The 22,188-nt window shown below is 40.7% G+C and overlaps 2 protein-coding genes across 20 annotated transcripts in view; both read right to left on the bottom strand.

Annotated features, from left to right (window-relative positions):
• The window catches only part of ADD1 (adducin 1), a 63,562-nt gene extending 52,297 nt beyond the window's left edge, over positions 1-11,265 (bottom strand). For 3 of the 15 annotated variants that reach the window (XM_027686672.1, XM_027686673.1, XM_027686670.1), the window contains exon 1: positions 11,124-11,259. The gene's annotated coding sequence lies outside the window, so the exon portion shown is untranslated. Of the gene's footprint in view, positions 1-11,123 lie in introns of all 15 variants that reach the window. The other 12 variants (XM_027686661.1, XM_027686662.1, XM_027686667.1 and 9 more) reach the window with 6 other exon arrangements.
• Positions 11,266-17,937: 6,672 nt separating this feature from the next.
• Positions 17,938-22,188, bottom strand: part of SH3BP2 (SH3 domain binding protein 2) — a 35,950-nt gene continuing 31,699 nt past the window's right edge. For 4 of the 5 annotated variants that reach the window (XM_027686646.1, XM_027686648.1, XM_027686647.1 and 1 more), the window contains exons 9-13: positions 21,463-21,574; positions 21,062-21,117; positions 20,552-20,633; positions 20,243-20,302; positions 17,939-19,795 (exon numbers count right to left, since the gene is read on the bottom strand). In XM_027686646.1, the coding sequence (XP_027542447.1) occupies positions 19,658-19,795; positions 20,243-20,302; positions 20,552-20,633; positions 21,062-21,117; positions 21,463-21,574 (448 nt within the window). In that variant the 3' untranslated portion in view covers positions 17,939-19,657. Of the gene's footprint in view, positions 19,796-20,242; positions 20,303-20,551; positions 20,634-21,061; positions 21,118-21,462; positions 21,575-22,188 lie in introns of all 5 variants that reach the window. The other variant, XM_027686645.1, reaches the window with a different exon arrangement.

Raw genomic sequence — 22,188 nt, 5'->3', positions numbered from 1 at the left:
GCTGAAGGGAAGTCAATAAAACACATTAAGCACAGTCAGGAAGGAACCTTTCAAACATCATTAAATTTCTAACCTGTCCTAACCAAGCTACTTTCCATGCTTGAACTTCCTTCCTAAAATGAAGTTTTCTAGATGAACATTTAGAACAAATAAGTAACACAGAGATGCAGAAGAGAAAAATACAAAGCAGTTACTGTATTTCTGCACATATAAAAACCATATCCAGTAATACAAGCTAACGATATAAACAATTGCACAAATGAGTGTTTACAAGTTCCCTCCTGGGTCTGAAATACCTCAGCAGGAATTAAATCATGATTTAACATGTCCTAACCATTGAATAAATTAGAAAAACATTGTAACCTCAGGGAACATTAATTTCTCAATTTGCCAATTACTGTCTTTCTGTCAGGGAGAAAGTAGTAGAACCTTTTTCTCTGTCAAGTCTCCTTTAAAACCACCAATCTTCTGTAAGACAGATATAGGAGTGTCTCTCATTAGTGCAATCAAAAGCACAATGCTTCCCCAAAAAGTGATATTCCAAGCTTATTAGATGGACAGCGTCTTAGGACAATGCACAGGAACAGCAGGGCAACACATGGTGTGGAGTGTGTTCACCACATCAACCCTTCAGTTTGCACCAAGCTGTTTTTTTCAAGCAGCTCAAAGAAGAGTTCTCATAGAAATATGAAGACAATGACATAGCTATGCACGTGCTGTGGGCAGCTTCCTTCAACCACACAGGACAGAAAGGAGAAAAAACAATACAGGGCTCATTATTAAATCTGTTGAATTACTCTGTGTTGACTTAGGCTTTCTGAATGCAAAACACAGAATTATAGCCACTACAAAAGACACAGTTTAGGATATTCCATTAAACAGTATTTAAAATATCCTCCTTGTCTAACATCTGTTATCCCTCGATATAAGATTTCTGTATCTCAGAACGCAACTGGTGTATTTGTCCAAGAAAAAGACAAGGCCCATCCATGTACCCACCAGTGTCTGGGCAGTATCTGGTCAAGTTACTGCATCATCTTTAACTAACAAGACAGGAACCCTGGGAACAAATGGATATTCTGGGTCAAGCAGTTCAAATCCCGAGGTACTGTGGAAAACTACATTATATCCCCTCCCCCTCCCCTTATATAAGCTAACCAGCTCCATCTTAAAGAGAGCCTTATTCCACTACTCCTAAGGGAAGGCTGCTGCAGACTTCTTTGCCTCCGTTGCTTAGGAACCATCTTTTCTAATTTCCAGATTAGGTTTATTCTTGGATAGTTTATACCCATTTGTTCTTATATCTCAAGCATAAAAAGCTCTTTTTACCCACCTGTGCTGTTTCACTCATTTTTATGAAGAGCAACCTCCTTCATACTTGGTTTCCCCAGATCAAACAAGACACTCTCTGAGTTCCAGGAATCAGTCCCTGGACCTCTTTCAGTCCGAATGTCCTTTTTACTTGATGGTGGGCGATAGGAATTAGATGCAATAATTCAGATAAGCTTTCACAAGTACCAGAAAAAGTCAATACCACTTTGTTTCTTTGAAGAAAAATATTAGCAGGGCAACAACAGCACGCTTTTTATTCTAATCCTGTTCTCAGTTGCTAACTTTGATAGGTTTGTCATTCTTAAGTGATATAATTCTTTTAATGCTATTTAATACAACTTCTTTTTCTACTTTTCATGTCTTAAGGTCTCAAGTTTTTCTGTAAAAAACCATCTTTGGTACTTATGATTCTTGACATCTGATGAGAAAACATGAGAATGGTATAAGAACTAGGAATGGATCAGTAATTTTAATGAAAATACTAAATCTTGGAAGTGACCCTTGATAAATTCCACTACTTACATAGTTCCAATACATCATCATCCGGTCATCCAGTTCTATCCATACTTGACACATCCTGTCACCATTTAAAATCAGTTTTCATCCCTCTAGTTTTCACATGGTTCATGTTGCACATTATATGACTTCCACGATAAAAGAGGTCAGCTCTAACCATGTATCCTCTCCAAGAAGTCACGGATCTTATAGAAGAGAGGTGTTAAGATTTTTCAAAAAAATCTTCCTCTGTTAAAGAGCTGTATCACTCTTTTCATCTTACCTCCACTCAGAACAGCTTCTCTTTCTACATTTAAACATAAGTCTGTACACTAAGGTCACACTAACAATGCAATAACTATTCCAAATCACTTTTTCCTCTTAACATTGTGACTACCATTATTACCAGCCATCCAATACCCTTCAGCCTTGACATTTAATAACGATTCTTGCAATTGAGCCTCTAATTACACAGATCACCTACTTCAAAATTCCAGAGTAAACATTAAATATCCCACTGATCTGCACCCTATAAGTCCAACTTTATCTTTATGGAAATCATTTTTATAACCTCACTACAGTCTGACCTATTTGCCAGTGTGGGTGTGTTCAAAACTGTCTTCACTGAAAATAAAGGCATACTTTTCATGTAGTCTTTTAAAAGTTTCTAAATTATTTTTAGTCTTATTTCATTGTCCCCACGCTTCCTGACAAGACAGGTGAACAGTCTTTTTCAGGTTTTCTGCTTACTCTTGAAGCTCCTCTTCAATTTGTTAGTAACCTTGTTAGATCTTGCAGCTCCATTTTTTTGTATGTGAAAAAAAATAAATATCAAAGTTTAGTAAGAGCATAAATATTTTATATAGTTGCCAGAATTACCTTCATTTGTTGCTGTATCAGAAGTTCAGCCATGCCAAAAGTAGCTGAAAGCATCTCATCAGGTAAGCCCTGAACACTGCTGTAAAACTGGAATGGCAAGAACACTTAGACACTAAACTATATTATGGACTTTGCAATTTGGATGTTCACTTCTGTAATTACAATTATAAACAGGTTTTCCTGACACTCAGACATATTTGGTCTTTTTTTCCTTTAGTTGGGCCCTTTTTTGCTTGTTTTTCCCCTAAATGATGTATGCCTAAAACATGAATAAAAGATTAATGCCAGAGCTAGAAAAAGAGAAAACAAGGTAAAGCCACTTAATTTCAGCTTCACCTCAGATGATGGATCCAAATGAAAAAAAAAAGCAACCTATATTATCAATATTTTGGCTTGAGAACACACTGCACAGCTATTACAAAACTTACTTGAAGGTAAAAAAAAGTCTGCAGAATTAAGGTTCAAATTTAGGATTACTATAGCAACAGAGAAGAGGGAGGGGAAAATAACCAGATTACTCTGTCAGATAGTCAAATCCTTGAAAGAATAAATTTAGAGTTGCAGTCAAATTAACTGAATTTATCCTATTCATTAATGATTAATACATCAAATTAAGGACTAAATTAAACAAGCAAAAATTAGTACAAGAAGCAAAGTAGCAAATGCAAAATTTCAGATTGAATTACCTCAACTTTTCCTTCTATCATTAAATATCTGGTATCACAACAGGTCTTCCTAAAAATACCGTTATCAGTTATTGGTAGGAAGGTGTCTATTCCTGATTAAAGGTCTGCAAAGGAAAAGCAGCATTTGAAATCTGCCTCATTAAGTGACCCAAGTAACTACACTACTGCAAATGTGCAATAATGTGCCCTCATTTGACTTGGGGGTGTAATGAATTTCTGAAAATATAGTTGGTACAGAACTAACATATTTCAACAACATATGTGAGCAGAGTAACGACTTTATGCCCTGAAAACCAGGGAATGAAGAAATAAGCTCAAGCTCTTTTAAAAGGTGACATTTTGAAAAAACAAACCCAGGATATCCTAAGTAACTAATTACTCATATATTTTTTCATTATGCAGTCTTTAACATTCTTTATATTTTGGGGTTGTTTCAATGAATGGACACATATACTTATGTTAATGACTGAAAAAAAAAAAGCAAGAAAAATAGCAATCAGCCTTCTGGGGAGACCAGCTATCTCAACACCTTAGGCCACTCACAGTAGATAGGATCCTAAACCCACTGAACATGCAGTTGAAGAAACAAATGCAGCTACAAAGGCTTATTTTTGACACTGCAAGCTTTGCTTGAGGCATTGAGGGGTGTCTCCCCACTTTAGCTATAAGTATTGACCCATAAAGACTCGAAGACTCAGCCAACTTTTCCACCAGCCAGAATGTTCAATTAATAAGGCTGCCCTCATAATTTGCAAGACCAGCTTTCCTGGCTGACATTCAGATTTTAACCATGCTTCCCAGCCTTCTGTTCACCACTTCTGGCTTTCGCTGACCAGCTGCCAAAATGCTCTTTATTTTCTGGTGGCTGGGCAGGCCAGAGGACAGTTTGAGAGACTACCTTCTTCCAAGTTGTGCAGCAAACTGTTCACTGTGTTCTCTGCTCTTGGCTCCTGCCCAAGTTTCTGCAGTAAGGGAAACTGGAGGATACTGGAAGGACTATCATTCCACCACTGTGAAGTGAGGCCACAGGCATCTTCACTGGCATCTCCTTGTCCTTAAACCAACATCTCCATTAATAGACTGGAATTGAGTCAACGTAAGTGTCCCAGATCAAAAATAAAGACTATGGCAGATTTTGAAGTGGATCCCACCTGTAAAAAAAATCCTTACCCTATGTTGCAATCACAAACACTCCCTCCAGGACAGGGGTAAGAAGCTCAGTGTAAGATGGTCCACATAATTCAACAGCCTTAAAATGAGTGCAAGTTCTAAAGGAGATTGAAAGCGAAGTGGGAAAACCACCCAGGCAGACGTTCAGTTTCAAGTAGCAGCAATCAAAGAGAACAACAGGATGGTTCTCTCTGAGTCCAAGGCATGGAAACTCACACACCAACTTTCCTTGACACATAAGAGACATGAGAGCTTTCCTTTAGATAAAGGATAGCTATCTCATCTTCCTGTCCATCCAAATCATGTATGATTCACTTGCTTTCGGAAAACTCTAAAGAATTTACTAACTTTTAACCAAAATCACGATATAAGCAAATAGGGAAAAAACCATTCATTTCATACGACAGTTGAGATCTAAGGGCAACATCTAAGATCATTATTCATTTATTTTACGTACCTATTAATAGATCCAACCAGTGTAATACTGTACTGCAGTTGTTCTACATAACCAAATACATGTTTACTGTATACTTCGAGCCACCAACACTTAATGAAAAGCAATTTACAAAAACAAACACCATGTTATCCTGAATTCACCTATAAAAGATATAAAACTATTCTGAAATGCTTCTAAGTTATCAGTTAAAGCCAAAATTACCAGAATATCTTCGAAAACTCACCATCCGATAAATTTTACTCTAAGCCCAAGAGGGAGGGGGGAAAACAAACAAACAAACAAACAAACATGCCCCTTGCTAGGTGCACTAGTAAACTTAAAAATTATATCCACAGTAAGGAAAGAAAATATACTTTGGATTTTAAAAAAAATTTGTGCTTTACACTGAATCTATTATTCAAATCCTATGGAAACTTGAAATGACATTTAAAAATAAAGCAACACATGAGCTGTGTAGAATTTTACCTGAAAACCATGGAAAGTTTTCCAGTAACTGAAAGCAACTAGAGGAAGATGATAGAAGTAATGAAACATCATCTCCTATCAACTGAAGTCTCCCATACTTCACTATTTATCCTTGTTATCCCAAATTCTGATGTTCCCCCCACATCTTGCCTGAGTCCATCCTGGCTCCTCCCTTCATCTGAGCCCTGGCCCATCCAGGTCAGCCCTGCAAGAGGCAAAATGCACTTCGACTGGAGCAGAGCTACCCAACTGGCTGGAAGTGTGTGGCACCTACACAGCCACTGCTCCTGCTTCCCAAAACAAACCAGGAGCCATGCCCCTCTCTTAGTGAGGGCACAAGTTTGGCCATCAGATTATCTCATTACTGGCAGAAACCTTTCATGTTTGAAGTCACCATTTTCCTGTCAAATTTAACTGAATGTAGCTAACAGGTTCAGAAGGTGAAGAGAAAAATGAAATAAGTCCCTTTAACTCTGGAATACTTCAAGCTGTGCTCATTCAAGATCAGTGTGCAAAGCTTTGCTAGACAAGATTTTTTGGAGAAAAAAAACAAGTATACTGCTTCTCTCAGCACAGCAGCAGCAATGTCTTCTTTCAGTGGATTTTTGATGGAATGGGTGTTTCACAAGCATACATACTTTACAGATTTCCATCCATATTTTCCATTGACAACACCTAAAGAAATTGCTTCATCTGTTAAAACACTAAACTCACAAGGCAGCAACAGTAACTTTATGCTCGTGTATGTAACACACACACAAACCCCCCCCCAAATAACAAAATCAAAACAAACAGCCAACAAAAACAACCCACAGAAGGCAGCCTTCAAGGGGCAAGGTGATCCTCAACACTTTCTGGTTTAGTCTGGTGTTAGCTACAATAAAGCTGAAATAGAGTATCAGACCTCTCAAGACTCAAGATCTAAAACAAATGAAAACCATAAAAAGCACCACGACAAAAATTTGAAATGTGTAGGTACAAAACAAAAACAAATCCCAAATTAACTAAGTTTCTACTGCTCCAAGTCAAATTACAGTTTTTAGTCCAAAGTTGCTTTTACATGTTTACTGATTACAAAAACTTGGAAGATCTTCAGTATAGTAATTTGATTTCCCCTTAATCTTTGGTGCATAACCATATCAGTACATTCATCTACTCATTTCATGTGAAAGTATCAAAGATACCATAAAGTGTTACTGATTAACTGCATTTACTACTCCCTGTTTCCATTACCCCTTTACAGCAATTCAGTTACGTATACGAAAGAAAAATAAAGTCTCCAAACTCTGAAATATTTTACTCCTTATTTTTTCAGACTTCATGAATCAATATCTGAAAATTATACATAACATACAGCACAAAAATCACTAATTTTAAAAAGACAAAGCCCAATACATTAGTCAAAAATGCAAAGGAATGTTTAATTAGTCTGAAGAGCACAGAAACTCCAAATCCCAGTTTAAAAGAGTAGCCCTTAACATCGCAGTTTTAAAACTGAATTCAGATTTGCTTTCATGTATGCTAATTTTTAATTAATCTGCAAGGAAAACCACTCAAATGAGTGATGGTGAAAAACACTTTTGATGCTCCACTTGCTAGCACAACTGGTCTGAGGCTGAAAGGTTGATCTTTCTCTGGATAACAACTGCATCCAGAGATCATTTCTCAGAATGCAATCTAATAAGCAAGGTCAAAGGAGGGGGTCGGGAAGGTGCTGAAGTTGTTGCTCCTGTTTGGCTGCACCTTCAAGGACAATGTTTTCAGTTTCTCTGAAGGGTCACAGAGTCAATCCAGCAATCCCAGCAATCCCAGGTGCTGGTCAGCAGCCCCACAGGCAGGGGTTATTCAAATCCATCTCTACTCTGAAACTTAATTTGCCCTGAAGTAAAGAACAGTTAGACTTTAAAATTCCCCAAAGCAGCAACAATACTTCAACTTTATTCAAGATCAGGACTGTTGGTTAGAGTGTTAGAACAGAGCCCTCATGGCAAATGAGATCATCTCAGCTTAGTTATCATCTCAGCTTGTACCTGATCTAAAAAGCAGTAGGTCTAAAACAGGCATTTCCTGGAGCCTCTTCCCTTACAACGTTTGCAACTACCAACCACTAAAATTTCTGAACTGACAAGACTACAGAAAACAACATCCTCTGAGTGGTGAGGAAAGAAATCAATTATTTGCTTCAATTTGACTAAAGATTATCAAGATTACTCTAAATAAACAACAGATGCTTATTGAGATGGTAACAGATGTTAACTTACATTATTACAGAACTCTGCTATTGTGCACACAATACTTTAAAGTGATGGAAAAGTAGCCACAAATTTTAATTTTAAAATAAAAATTATCATAGATCAATATATCTGTAAAACCAATACTTTTTAAGTATTACTACCTCTGACGAAAAGAAGCTTTCCTCAGGAAATAAACTGGTTTACATGTTTCACATTTTACACCTTTCTCTACTAACAGGTTTGCACAGCTACTACCCCCAGCCCTACCAAAAACAGTATTTCTGAAGAAAAATGCTGAATACGTAGCAAGACTAGGTAATATTTTCCCATTCCCCTGAGAAGGTTCATTAAATTATATGAATGCAAACTGCCAAAGTCGGGTAATCTAGGAACTTCTACTAGTTTTAAAATATACCTGCTTTTGAATCTGTTACTTTAGAAGATGTATAATTTAACAGAAGAGGTTTAGACAAGTTCCTCAGCAGATGTCAAATGACCTGCACAATAGAATAAGCAGAGTAAATTTACATTCACATCTCCTCACAACGTTTCTCAAATATAAAGCACATATCACTCAAAAAGTGCCTAAGAAATATTTAATTACAGTCTGAATTACTAATACAGTAATATTTCAGAGACTGCTTTCTGCCACGCAGCATGGTCCGAGAGCAAGTTCTAATTTAGGAGCCACCAAAGTCAGAAATTCAGCATGACTTTTACTCCATGTCCTCAAGCCTCAGGCGTCCCCGTTGCACAGCAGAAGTCGCACTGATATTCTCTCCTTCATAGAAGCAGTAGGCAAGTCTGGTTACTATGCATTTTTCCCCTCAGAGCAGGACTGACTCATCTGCATAGCAACAGTTTGGGATTTATAAATTACTCACTATTCCCAACTGCTACAGTTCTTTAATAATTAAGAAAAGTATTTCCCCCAGCCAGAAAAGCAGTGGATACAAGATTTACTGCCTGGCCTCCTCAGAAAGCACTTGTCCCATACAAGTCGTATGAGTAGGAGCCATCAACAGGCTAAGCAGCCTTCTCCTACTTTGAAACCTCCAGTTCTATTATTTTACTCTATTTATTAACAAAATTGGATACTTCAAAATTCAGTTTTCACTTCCAATAGCAAGTCACAGAATGTTGAATGAAATTTATTAAGGGCAGTTCATGCTGCAAAATTACCTTTCAAAAACCAAGACTTGAATGAAGTAGTTTCATCCCTACTTCTGTCAGTCTCAGTGCTCAAATGGGTTTTCTCTGTAAAATCTCATCAAATGATCCAATTCCATGTATGGATTCACAGACTGGTTTGGGTTGGAAGGGCCTTGAAGATCATTCAGTTCCACCCCCCTGCCATGGGCACCTTCCACTAGAGGAGGTTATTCAGAGCCCCATTCACACATCAATTTAACATTGATGGCGAATCGCAAAGAATGAGAACACTTGAGTCATTTTCTGTTGGAGACACCTAAAAAGAGCTGTCACAGAAAAATACTGATGCAGTAAATGACCTTCTTCACTCCACAGCATTAGTGAACCATACTGTAATGAACTTACTGGCACAACACGCCAGCAAAAATACTTGCTTCAAATGAAGCACAAAGATTCAGATTTCTCACACCATTTTATAACAGTCAACCACAGAAAGAAAACATTCAATCAACACAACAGTTTTTGGCTAAAAAGCACTATTCTCAGCATGGAACCTCATATGGAAAACAGATCTCCAGAAAAACTACAAGATACTTAAACATGCAAACATAGTCATGCATATATTATTATTTTGCTACAGTAAAGATGTGTAAACTTGCTATTGCTTCTTCCTCAAAACTCTCCTAAGAAAACCCCCAAGCTTAAATTATGAAACTGAGGCAAATTACATAGATCATTACTTTCACCTAAGACTATTTTTACAAGATGGAATCAAATCTGCTTACTGAATATAAAGAAATACCAAAGTCACCTGCCCCAGAAGTTTAGTCCATAGTCACATTTCTTCCTCACTTATTATACAGCTGCTCTTAAAAGAATATTTCCTTACTGAGATACAGAATTGTTACATCAAGATATTTAATTAACAAAAACAGAAGCCTATTTTAGAAACAGCCTGTATTTCCTTATTTTTAAAATAAATTATTGTGCTCTATTAAAAAAAACAAAAAGAAAAAAAAGAAGGAATTTGTGGCAGTGAAGAACTGCCAAGAATTCTGGTGGCACATTCAGTCACGTTCCAAGAACCAGAGCCGTAAACAACCTGCACACATGGAGATACCTGTAGCTTTCAGCAAAGTGTACAGGAATTATCCAGCAGTAGTTGCAGTTTGAGAATTCACAAGCTGAAGGTAGACGTGTTTTGTAAAGCTCTGTATAAAAACGTAAGTCACGGTGCAAGAAAACAGCACACCCCTAGTATATGATAATGCTATGACCTACAGCAACTTTCCAAAAAGCAGAGAATAAAACAAAGCCAGCAATGAGCTTCCACCACTGAGCTACAGCAGAATCTCATGAAAGATTTAAATGCCGTGCTACTCCTAGCCCCCATCTCAGCACAGCCACGGATATTTTTCCAGCTTGACTGGATTTTCCCCCTCCCTAATTGCTAGTTTTAACCAAAGCCAACACAGATTAAGAATCAACCTTAAAAGCAGCGCAGAGAGCGCGCATTAATTACGTGCAGAAAGACATGTGACATTCTGTATCAAAAGCAGACCCTGAAAACGCTAAAATGTAACACCCCCTCCAACAGAGGAGACAAAACAACTGCCCGTCTGCTGCCGGTGCTGGTGCCCCGCCAACCCCCAACACCGCGCATCCCAAATCCTCCTTCGCTCCTACGTCCTCTGCGGAGGATGACTCGGACGCTGCGATGCCCGCATTTCGCCCCGCACCGCCGGCGGGTCACCTCGCAGGCCGGGGGAAGCGGCAGGTGAAGCCGGAGGGCGGTGGGGGCAGCGCCGGCAGCCACAGCAGCGCTCGGTGCGATGGAGATTCCAGCGCAGCATCCCGGCGGGCACGGGCTGGGCACTGCGTCCCCCGAGGGAGGGCTGGCAGCAACTGCGCGCCCCCGGCACCTCAGCCCCACCGCCCACCCCGCACAGCGCCCGCACAGCGCCGTCCCGCCTCCGCCGCCCCGCTGACCCCGCACCCGCCGCAGCCGCGCACCGCGGGCACCCGCGCGCAGATGATTTTTCCGAACACACTTTCCCCTCCCCTCGCCGTTTTCCAGGCATATGCAGCCCCCCCTGCGTTCCTCTCCGGGCTGAGCGAGCCGGCTCCAGCGGCTGCGCCCCCGTCTCTCCTCGCCGCCCCCTCCTGCGCTCCGCGCAGCGCCCGCCGCCCCGTCACCGCCTGCCCGCCACCGGCTGCGCCCCTCAGCCTCCCCCGCACCGCCGCGGCGCTCACCCGAGGGCAGAGGAGAAGGGGCCGGAGCGAAGGGGCCGCGGCGGCCAGTGCTCTGTCCCTGTGTCGCCGTTTCTGCCCGTCCCCGCCTCCCGCCGCTCCCGCCGCCCCCTCAGGCACCGAGAAACCCCCGCCCGACAGGGTGCGGCTCCCACAGCCCGCAAGCCCAACAACGGCACCGCCCATTGGCGGGCGGGCGCGCGCCCGGCGAGCAAGCGGCCCTGCCATTGGTGGAGGCGTGGGGGGAGGGCGGGGGTCGGTGCGTCCGCACCGCCCCCGGTGGGTCCCGCGGCTCCGGCAGCGCCGGGGGGTCCCCGGGAACGGGCCGGGAAGAGCTTGGCACACGGGGAGAGGGGGTTCTTGTGGCGCTGGATCCGTGCGGAGAGGAGCGGCGCGTCACCTGCAAGGCTTATCGCGGAGCGGGCCGGGCGATAGGGGCGGGCAGACACCGCTAAAGGCCGGACGCGGTGCGATAAGGGCTCGGTGGCGGTGTCTGATCCTGCCAGCTCGGACAAGGCCAGGGCGGGCCGGGAGTGCGGGAGTCGAGCTGGAGAACTGCCCTGGTGAGGGCTAGAGACACCTGTCAGACCCGAAGGTGTTTAGTCGGCGGAATATCCTGCGGATGTTGAATTCCAGGCTGAGGAGAAGCTGTCCGCTTGGTTCAGGAAGAGCAGATATGTCGCGTAGCTGGTATACGGGAGGCCTGATTAGATCTTTATAAATCAACTTCTTAGATCTTCTGAATCCTGAGATCTTTCTGAATCCTGTGTAGCTTTTATAACCCCACAGTTTGTTGCAATTGCTGCAAGTAAAGCCCCAACTGTAAACTTAACTTCTTCTGTTATCTGTCGTTATTTTCTGTACATTTTTACTATCATTGCTGTATCATTTTAAGACTGCTGCTTTACACTTCTTTTTGGACACTGTTGTATAGAATCCTGCCTGCCGAATGAAGAATTGGGTGTCTGGGAACACGCTCTCAGAAACACTGAGCTCTCTTCCTCTGCTGTCTGTAACTCCCACCTCCAAGTTACCCATAAGTAGGGAAAGAAAACAGACTATAGCTAGCAGAACCTGATGGGTGCCTTCAGGAGACACCTCCTCTGGAATACGGGAGGAATCTAGCCTGCTCCAACCACCTCCACTGGGGAAACACACTCCACTTACCTACTTCTCACTTTCGGGCAATTAATCTTCATCTGTTTACTGTTCAGAATGGGAAAACAGGCCATAAAGATATATGTAAACTTATCTGTGAATTCAGCCTCCAAAAATGATGGTTTGGTTGTCAAGTGATGACACAGAATGGTTATGGCACATCTGACAAAAAGGCCCTGCTGGACATAGATCTGCCCAGTCAAAACCATTCCACAACAGGACATGTGTTTGTGTAATTACTAATGATTAGCAAATTATGTGTGAACATCTTTTTGTAAGAACTGTTGCTGTAAGCCTAGAGGATTAAAGTCACTTCACCTTCCTGTCCCTGTATTAAACCCAGTGGATGTGTGTACATACCAGGTAGCACACTCTTGTCCTTGCTCTGGACCTGCAGGGTCCAGCCACCTGCCTCATGCAGTGTCTTCTCTTTGGTTATCTGTCAAAATGCTCCTTCATCTTGACACTTCTCTTCCTTTTCTTTCTTTTCCTCACCGTGGCATTTATCACATAAAGCTCTCTCTCTTCTTGTCTGGAAAAGTAAATGGGAGAACAAATCCATGTTAAAAGCAACTCAGAAAAAAAAATACTGCTTTAAGCTGTTTTAAGCTGAATGGGTTTCCTCTCCAGCTCAGTGCGCGGCTCCGAGACCAGCAGTGCCAGGAAGGATGGGGATGTTGAGGGCAGCAGCAGTGCCCAGGGGCTGGGGGAGGGCAGGGTCATTTCATTCCCTGGCAGTGCTCCTCTCAGTGTTTGTGTAAGCGGCACAAGCAGCTTGGGCTAATCAAAGCATATCTTTTATCAGCTCCTCTTCACTCTCCTGCTGCAGTTCTGTTCTGTTCCTTTCCCTTTCTCATGTCCTACTCTGTGACCTGCCCAAGGGCACAGGTCCCCACTGAGCCCTTCCAGCCTTCCCCCCGCCCCTTGCATCATCTCCCATCATCTTGAGGCCAGAGAAAATATTGTTTTACCTGGCTAATCTGAGGGGAAAATTGGGGGTGAGGGAGGGGGCAAGGCCAGCTTCCTGCTGAATCAACCAACTCGCTCTGCAGGCCGAGACTGTGACAGCTGGTGCATGATGGTGTTTATTTTCCCTGTTCAGTTTCCAACCTGACCAGGTTCCTGCCTTGCCTCTGCCCAACTGCAGGAAGGGCAATGCTGCTGCAAAGGCAAAGGTAGGGTTACATGGGCAGAAACACGAGGGAGGGCTGACGTGCACTAAAGCAGTACACTGTGCTGCAGAAATAAGGCAAGACAATCTGAAAAAGCACTGCTGCATTATTTAAGACATGAAGAACTTGTCTTTGTTAACTCTTTCCAGCTGGGTTTGCAGCATTACAGCTACAACAAAAGGTACAGCATGAACCACACAGTAGTTTTCAGGCTGAAGTATTTGACTCCTTCAAGATCTTTGTGCTGCTGCTGAGGGCTCTGGGATAATGACCAAGGTAAGTTTGTAGCCAGTAGGCTTCCACTTGTCATGTGCACATCTGCACCTTTACTGGAGAATGGTTACTGGCCTTCCAAAACCAGAAAAATACTGTGGTGGATGCTAAGGACAGCAAAATGTTCCCATGAGAGGTGTCAGAACGTGGTGCTGCTCAGGCAGTACAGATGTTCCTCTTGCTGACTCATTCACAGTCAGTTGTTCTCCTTAGCAGGCTTGAGCAGCAGCAGCACTGGACTCAACTTATATCAAACAGCCTCAAATAAAAGTGTCAGTGTGAATGTATTCATTTACAAATTACTGTAGTTTGGCTTTACTAGATATCAGAAAAATAACACTGTACAGTTATTTTTATGCAGCTGGCCTCTTTACCTGGCATTAGCAATTCTTGGTGCTCCAACGCCTACAGCTGCCTGAGAGAAGCACAGGACTGGATTGATGTCACACATCTGGCCTTAGGACATTTATCTTTTCCTTTACATGGGCTGCACTTATTCCACATAAGCAGTTCCAGGTCAGCTTTCTTACCTATAAACTGTGAATGACAGCATCAAGGTAGATCTTTCTTGGCCTGCCAGAACTGTTCTGTCCTGACAGTCTGTTGGCTGGGCAGGACTTGCTTCCCTACTGTCATCATTCATTTTCATCTCACACAGATCTTTTACTCCATTTCCCAGCCAAAGTTCTGGTTCCTCTAAATAAAACAATGCCAGTATGCAAACTCTCTGCTGCTTTCCCCATGGGCCTTCAAAAGGAGAGTCTTTGCATTGGAACTTCCTTGTGCCAGTTCCAGGCCAGTCATACCAGAGCTGGAGCATCAGGAGGGTGTGCATGGACAAATAGAAATTATCTGTACAAAATACCTCAAGAGCAGCCCCCAAGTGCCGTGCCTCTCACTGGCACACAGGACTGTGCTGGTGGTGGGACAAGGGAGCTTATGCACATGCAGCATTACTACTGAAAGACTTGTGAGGGATTTGTCTTTGAAATTATTGAACTTAAATGCCTTTTTTAAAATTGTGTAATGGGTTGTCTTACTCTAAACTGTGATTAACAGCAGTAATAATACCTTGTAGTTTATGTGCAGTATTACTAAATGTGGTCAGTGTAGGTAAGGCTATGTCTAAAAGTATATGAATTCATATTCTTCACAGAGAGCTGCTTTTTTGAATTTTACTGATTTATGCAAGGAAGGAGAGCTTTCCCAATGGACTGAAAATCATATGTAGGGACAAACTCTAAAGTATATATGAGAAATATTCAATAGGACAACTACATGGAAGAAAAAAATGTATTCTAGTCTACTTTCACCTCCCTCCACAAGCAAACAAAAACACATTTGAGGTTCATTTGAGCTGAAAAAATAAAGATAACTGAAGCAGCAGGTGGGAAAAGGACAGAGCAGCTGGAACAGGTCAATACTAAATGTTGCCAGATTTTATACAATCTGTTAAACTGAGAGGCCACTTTGGCTTTAAGTTTGAAAGATATTGACTTTATGCTCAGGAAGCATAGAGAAATTTTTATACATGACTGAGATGAAATGTAAATTGAGCTACATGGTTCAAGCTGGTTAATAACAGTTCCAGTCAAACGCAACCAAAGGTGCAATGATCGCTTCAAAGGAACTCCAGCAACCAACATTCTTTGTGGAGGTTTGTGTTTGTGTTTCCAAAATGCTTTTCCAAGTAAATCCAATTCTTTCAATTGCAACATCTATGGCTTCCTAAGTATCATCTGCCTTCTAGTTGTATGTTTTCTGCAAGTTGCTTCTATATGAATTCCAGTGTGACTAGAGCTGCTGAAATTGTTTTTAGCTGCTCTCTGATGAACATCTTTATCCTTAGTAGTAGGAGAAGGAAAAATGTCACTAAAAGAAGTTAGAACTTTTGAACTAACGTTAGAACTACAAGCAGACCCAAGAGAGTAAAACAAAGGAAAAAGGTACCAGGGCAAGTTCAAAGTAATGAGGAGGGCTGAAAAGCCTAAAGAAAGTATTTTAAGGCAGTTCATACTTCAGTTATTATTATATATAGGAGAAAATTAATTAATCTTGAGAGAAGCTTTGTAATATTAGAATATAAAATTTTTAATTCCCTTAAGTCATATTTAATTTTAAAATGACACATTTTCATCAGCACTCCCATGGTTAGGGTGTGGCTGGCATTTCCTTGGAAAAAAACCCTGACCATGAATGTTAGCACACTGTAAATTAAAGCACAACATAATCAATGAAGCCTAAAACACACAGCTCGTGAGGCCACACCTGGCACATCTTTCTATATTTGCCCTGTAATAAAATCCTTTAGTAAGTTTCCATGGAACAGACTCTTCTGTTTTCTGTGCTGCTGTGGTGGCCCTTTCACATCACTGGCCTTCCCTATAGGTGCAAAACCCCATCCATGTAAATGGCTTTCCAGATCAGAATTTCAGTGCACATCAGCCCCCTCAGCCCGAGAACTGATTGTGCCCAGATCATACACAGAGGGCATTTGCACAAAGTGGTTGTTAAAAGGCAGAGAAGGTGGTAACTCAAAGAAGGGTTAGGTGCTTTTCCCTCATTTCAGATATATATTTTACATATATATGGATTTTATATATCCAGAGATCTAATCCTGTAAATGGTTATTACTGTCATTTCTGTGCAAACCAATTCCAGTGAATATATGTGAATGAAATGACATTAAAAACAATTCTTTGCTATCTCCAAGTTTACATGCCCATTAGGGCCACGCCATGAACCTGAGAGGTCGGATCACCTGCTTCCTGGGAACTAGATGCTGTAAGGAAGGAGGTACAAGTGTGGGATTGTAATGACCATCCTGTAATTAAGATACAGGAATGGAAGCCCTGAAGGAATAGATTTGGAGTTGGCTGTGCTACAAGGCTTCCTACATACCTGAAGTCTACTGAACTTGATCACTTCAGCCTGTCCAGTATTAAAGTGAGCTCAAATGCTCTCTGCTCTAGAAGCTGGAGTAGTATTTGGTATTTTGGTACTTTGAACATTTATAGAAAAAGAACTATCAAAAGAACTAACTATTTATGGGTCTGTAATTATGGGCATCTCAAGCACTCCTACTGCTAGGAAAAAAAACCCCTCCTTGACATCAAGTAGTTGACTTTTTCATGGGATAGAAACTATTGCAACATTATGCAATTTGCTTGCTGCTAGGTGAAGTATCTAATGTTCAAAACAACTCTTTAATGCTTCACGATGTGGATAAATTTAGGTGGTGCTCAGATGTCCATTAGGTAAATTCAACCTCAAAGTCTATTTTAAGAATAATTTTAACACAGAAATATGAATTAATTTGGTTGTCATCTAGGTTAAAAGACATTCAAATGAGTAATTTTGCTAAACAACATTGCTACTTATGTGAGAGAGATGAGCCAAAAGAGTCTTAAGTTTCAAAGACCTGACCCATTAAGTTTCCACCTGAAGTTAGCTTTAATCTCTACCTTCTATCTGAAGTCTCTTAAGATTGATTTCTCTCTAATGACTTCCATACACATGCTCAGCAGCTGGAATCAGGTTGTGTGGATCCCTGCGTGGAACAGGCTGACCAGCAGATGTCCCCAGCTTCTAAATAATCAAAGTTAAAGCTTCCAAATCTTCAGCGCCCTTTCGCATGTTCCAAAGGATGAAGCACCGGAGGCTACAAATGCTCTCACTGCTTACTCACACACATTCTTGTAAAAACTAAAGTTCTGAACCAGGGAATACTTGACTGCTGACACAAAGCACCTTTATTGTCATTGAAAAGGTGTCTGGATATTGATTCACTTTTTATGACATGCTGCCTATTGATTGATTGTCCTTTGTTTTATTTTCAAAAGCACTCTAATTTTCTTTCCCCTAGAACAGCAACCGCCCCCCCCAAAAACACCTGTAACACTTTTTCCTGGAGGTTCAGACAGAGGAAGCAAGACTTTTTCCACTAGTATCAATTAGTTTTAACTTGGATAGTACCAAACTCATAAACTGTTTTTGCACACCAAATGCTTTTACATTTCCCAACAAACTCTTTTAAAGCTAAGGAGCTTGCAGTAGGCTGTAGACACAAAGGTTGCTTTGTGGTGAAGGAACCAAGAGAGGCAGCTTAGCGAGAGGTATAGGAGATAGACTGAGCCATGTGTTCTAGCTCTGCCTTTCTTCCCTACAAACACCAGAAATTTAACTTCGTTTGATTTGGCATTAAACAGATTAGTACATAGGAGCAAGAGGGCTTGGAGAAAAGTGTGTGACTGCAGATTTGTTTGGAACCCTTCTACCTGTTTCTGGAGGGATGAGGGGGTTATCTTGCACCGTCTGATGACCAGAATGCCAGATTTCTCAGTGTTGCTTACATGAAGATTTGCTTCTTAAGGGGACTGAAAACTAATTCCTTTAACTTCATGGTTAGAAGAGTTTAACAGTATCTAACACAACTACAAAAAGAGCATTAAAACGCACACCCGCGAAATTAAAGATGACCACACAAAATGAGGTGAACTGGCACTGAAAGTTTTTATCCATTTCAGAAATCTATACATTTAGATACAAAACAGCATTAACACAAAAATTTACATATTTTCAACTCTTGTATTACACAAGTAAAGAAAGTGTTATGTTGTAAATGTATGTGTACAATATAAAAATCTTCTGAGTGTATGGGTGGAAAAAAAATCTGAATAGAGCCCCAAAGAGAACATACTGTAAATATGACTGTCATGACACAATGAAGCCAATTATTCCCAGACAGAGAAAAATTTACTTTCTAAACAGTGTATGTGAATACCGCAAGAAACTTGAACTTGCTCTGATATACACATATGTATTTGCCAAAAATGTTTTTTAAATGCTGTCTTGGCTGAGCCTTCTTTAGAGTGGATTATGTCAGAGTAGAGAATCACAGGGATACTAATTTAAAACAAAAGGAATTAGAAGCTTAAAATATTCAACAGAATCTGAATTTTGAGTACTTAATATACACATAAACTCTATTACAGCGGGAACAGAGATCAAAAGACTGATATTGTGTATGTCTGTGTCTTTTGCAAAAGATGGAGGCAGAGTTTCTTGCCTCAATTCCTGTGTATGATCCTCATACTACATCTGATTAGTAAGGAAAATTCCTTAGGGACTAAATCCTGGTTTATTGTTTTCATAAACAGACAATTCTTATGCTATGATGGTTTTGTTACGTTTTTAAAGTTGCAGCAATCTAGTGGTAACAACATTAAAATGGGCATGTGTAAACTTCGAAAAGGTAACAGAAAAAAAAGAAGTTTGTGGATACAGATTCAGACTGAGATGCCACAACTGTATCAGCTGGATAGCACCTGACAGTGATTACTGCAGACACTGTACTCGGAAGGTACATGTATGTGTGAGGTGGCTTAAAAAAAAGCCGGATTTCCTGATCACCTTTACCCATAGTAAATCAAATAGTTTGCACAGAAGTCTTCATTATTTACATGTCAACTATACAAGTAATACAAAAGAATATCTCAGTTGAGCACCAGTGCTGACTTTAGGAGTACTACCTTCAAGTCAGAGTATTAGTATTCCCTGTCACAAGTAAATTCTGATATACTTTCACAAGTTTCCATTTTCTGGATCAGTTGTATTCAGACCACTTCTTTGTTCATGCCCATCTTCGACACTCCAAGATTAGTGATAGCAGCAGTTTTAAAAAAAGTCTGGGTATCCTGGAGAGCTTTCCCAGCACAATCAGATCTTTTTGAAAGAAAAGACCATCAAATCCACTGATCTGGATTGTAAGGTTTTACCAAGAGTTCATTATATGGCGTTTATATACAATTCATGTGAGAATAAATGGTGGGAACAGACTCAGTTTGTGTGTGCAAACAGCAGGATGTCCAGCAGTGGCAGGAGTCCACAGTTAACTCAAGGGCAGTGGGGTGTCAGTGAATGAGGGCCGTCATGTCACCTTGGTTTGGAGTAACCATAAGGACACTGAAGCATCAGGCTGTCGTGACTAGGTAAGACATGAGTGCTGTAGTATTCAACCAAACTTCCCATGTTCAAAAACATGATGTCTGAATCCAGGTAAAACTTGTCATCCTGTTGTAGAACAGAAATCATATGTAATCATTGACAGTAATGTTTCCAGCTCATTGTTTAAAGAGAAAAAGCCGAAACACCATCATCAGAACCAAAGAAGTTCTTTCAAACATATGACTGCTTTACAAACTAGTCAGTCACACAAATAAGTCCATGTTAAACTCAGGAATTTAATATTCCATCCTTTAGGATTCGACTGGAGCTGAAATTTAGCTGTGAACGTTTACAGTTTATCTTTTGCGTGATACAGCAACTAGAAAGCCCAGATCTGAGTACTCAAACTCTCATCCTAGACAAGATATTTGTAAATCAGCTGATTTTTACTTTCAAGAACAGGAACAAGTTTAGACTTTAACTTACTAATTCCAATATATACCTATATGCACCCACATTTTATACACACACACATATATAATATACACATACACACAGAGTGCAGCGACTAACCTTTTCAAAGATTCTGTAGTTTCTCACTTTTCCTGCAGGTTCATCCCATACAACCAATACCTTGAAGAAGAAAAATGCAACATATTCAGTCTATGCTACCAAGCTTTTCTAAGTCAATGTATTATTGAGGAATCAATTAAAATTCAGCCTAAAAAAAAATAAAATCTCTGACATGATAGCAATTGTCTCAGATTTTCTTGTTTTAAGAAAAGTGCCCATCTAAACTATTAAGTACTTTGTCACACATAAGATATAGTATGTCTCAATCAAGAAGTTTTTTGGGGAGTAGATTCAGCAATTGCAAGTTACCTTTCCAGGCTTCGTAGATGAGTTCCTAATACAGTACAATCCATTTTGCGGTTGTCCTTGTGGGCTACTAGCTTTAAATATCCTAAAAAGAATAAGCAATTACATATATTAGCATTTTATGGCTCAGATAAGTCAAGTGCCTACAGTCTTAAAGTTCTTTTTTACAAATCTCTATATCAGTTGTAATAATTCATAGTAGATCATCACTGAAAGAATGTCACTGTTCTAACATCCAAACCAGCAGTGCAGCACAGAAGATCTGGCTTTCTGGTCTCATCTACCTTCCTGGCAGAACAACCCTCCCCAAATGGAGCAAAATCACGTTGCATTCTCATCTATCAATTGATACACGAGCACTGAACTAACTTCCCTAAGAAGTGATTTCCATATTAAATACTTGTAGTGTGTTTTTAAACACAAGTTGTACCTATCAAAATTATCTTTGGACTCCTGCTCAGTACAGGTTTTGGTAGGACTTCCAAGTAACTATTTTAGAAGTCACATTTTTACCTTTCAACTTCGAAGGATTCAGAGGTATTAAGAAATATTGAAGCAGGCAGCCCAACCTGTATAAAATAGAAAGAAAATAAAATCACCGTGTAAGTCAATGACAACTTAAAACGTGAGCAATTTGTTATGCAAATAAGTTACAGCCATCACTATCTGAAATTATTAATGGTGATTTAATCAATACTTTATGCTTTTTTCGCCTTTATATCCAGTATTAAAATCCAGAACTTATCAAGGCATTCTCAAAGAGGTTCAAAAAGAAATTAAAAAAAATTTACACAGCACTGTGCTTTCAGAAAGCTATTCTTTTCCTGGAATAATATATTTAAAACAATTCCCAAAAGTATACATGAGCAAGGAAAAAAATATTCTTTGAGAAGGGATCATCTGTTTAATCTTACTTTTTCATAGTCATCATCAGAGTTATCATCATCAGGTTGGCTTGGCTTGGAGGGTAGTGCTGGTTTTTCAAATGAAAAGCTTCTAAAACTCTGTCCATCTGGTGGTGATCTCCTGGAAGAAACAGAACGAAAACTGAAGGATATGTCATCAGGAAAACAGAACAAATTTATACAAAACACTGAAGGGAGAGTAAAACTAGAACAGAAATTTCAGTTTAGCCCCCAAATCATAGAACGGTTTGGGTTGGAAGGGGAACTTAAGGATCATCTCGTTCCAACCCTCCCTTCCACTCAACCAGGTTGCTCAGAGCCCCATCCAACCTGGCCTTGAACACTTCCACGCTCCAAAACTTCTCTGGACAACCTGTTCCAGCAGCTCACCACCCTCACAAGTAAAAAATTAATTCCTAATATCTAATCTAAACCTACACCTCCCCTCTTTCCGTTTAAAGCCCTACCCCCTTTTCCTATCACTACACACCCTTGTGAAAAATCCCTCTCCAGCTCTCTTGTAGCCCCTTTAGGTGCTGGAAGGTCCTCCTGGATCCTCCTCTTCTCCAGGTTGAACAACCCCAACTCCCCCAGCCTGTCTTCACAGGAGAGGTGCTCCAGCTCTTGGATCAACTTAGGGGCCTCCTCTGGACCAGTTTCAACAGGCCAACACCTTTTTGTGATGGGGGCCCCAAAGCTGGAAGGCAAAATAATTTGGGTAATCATAGATTAATT

Source organism: Neopelma chrysocephalum, unplaced genomic scaffold (genome assembly GCF_003984885.1).
Source record: "Neopelma chrysocephalum unplaced genomic scaffold, ASM398488v2 Primary Assembly neopelma1_71, whole genome shotgun sequence".
Lineage (NCBI taxonomy): Eukaryota > Metazoa > Chordata > Aves > Passeriformes > Pipridae > Neopelma > Neopelma chrysocephalum.
The sequence above is the reverse complement of the archived record's forward strand: the minus strand, read 5'-3'. Positions and strand labels throughout refer to the sequence as shown.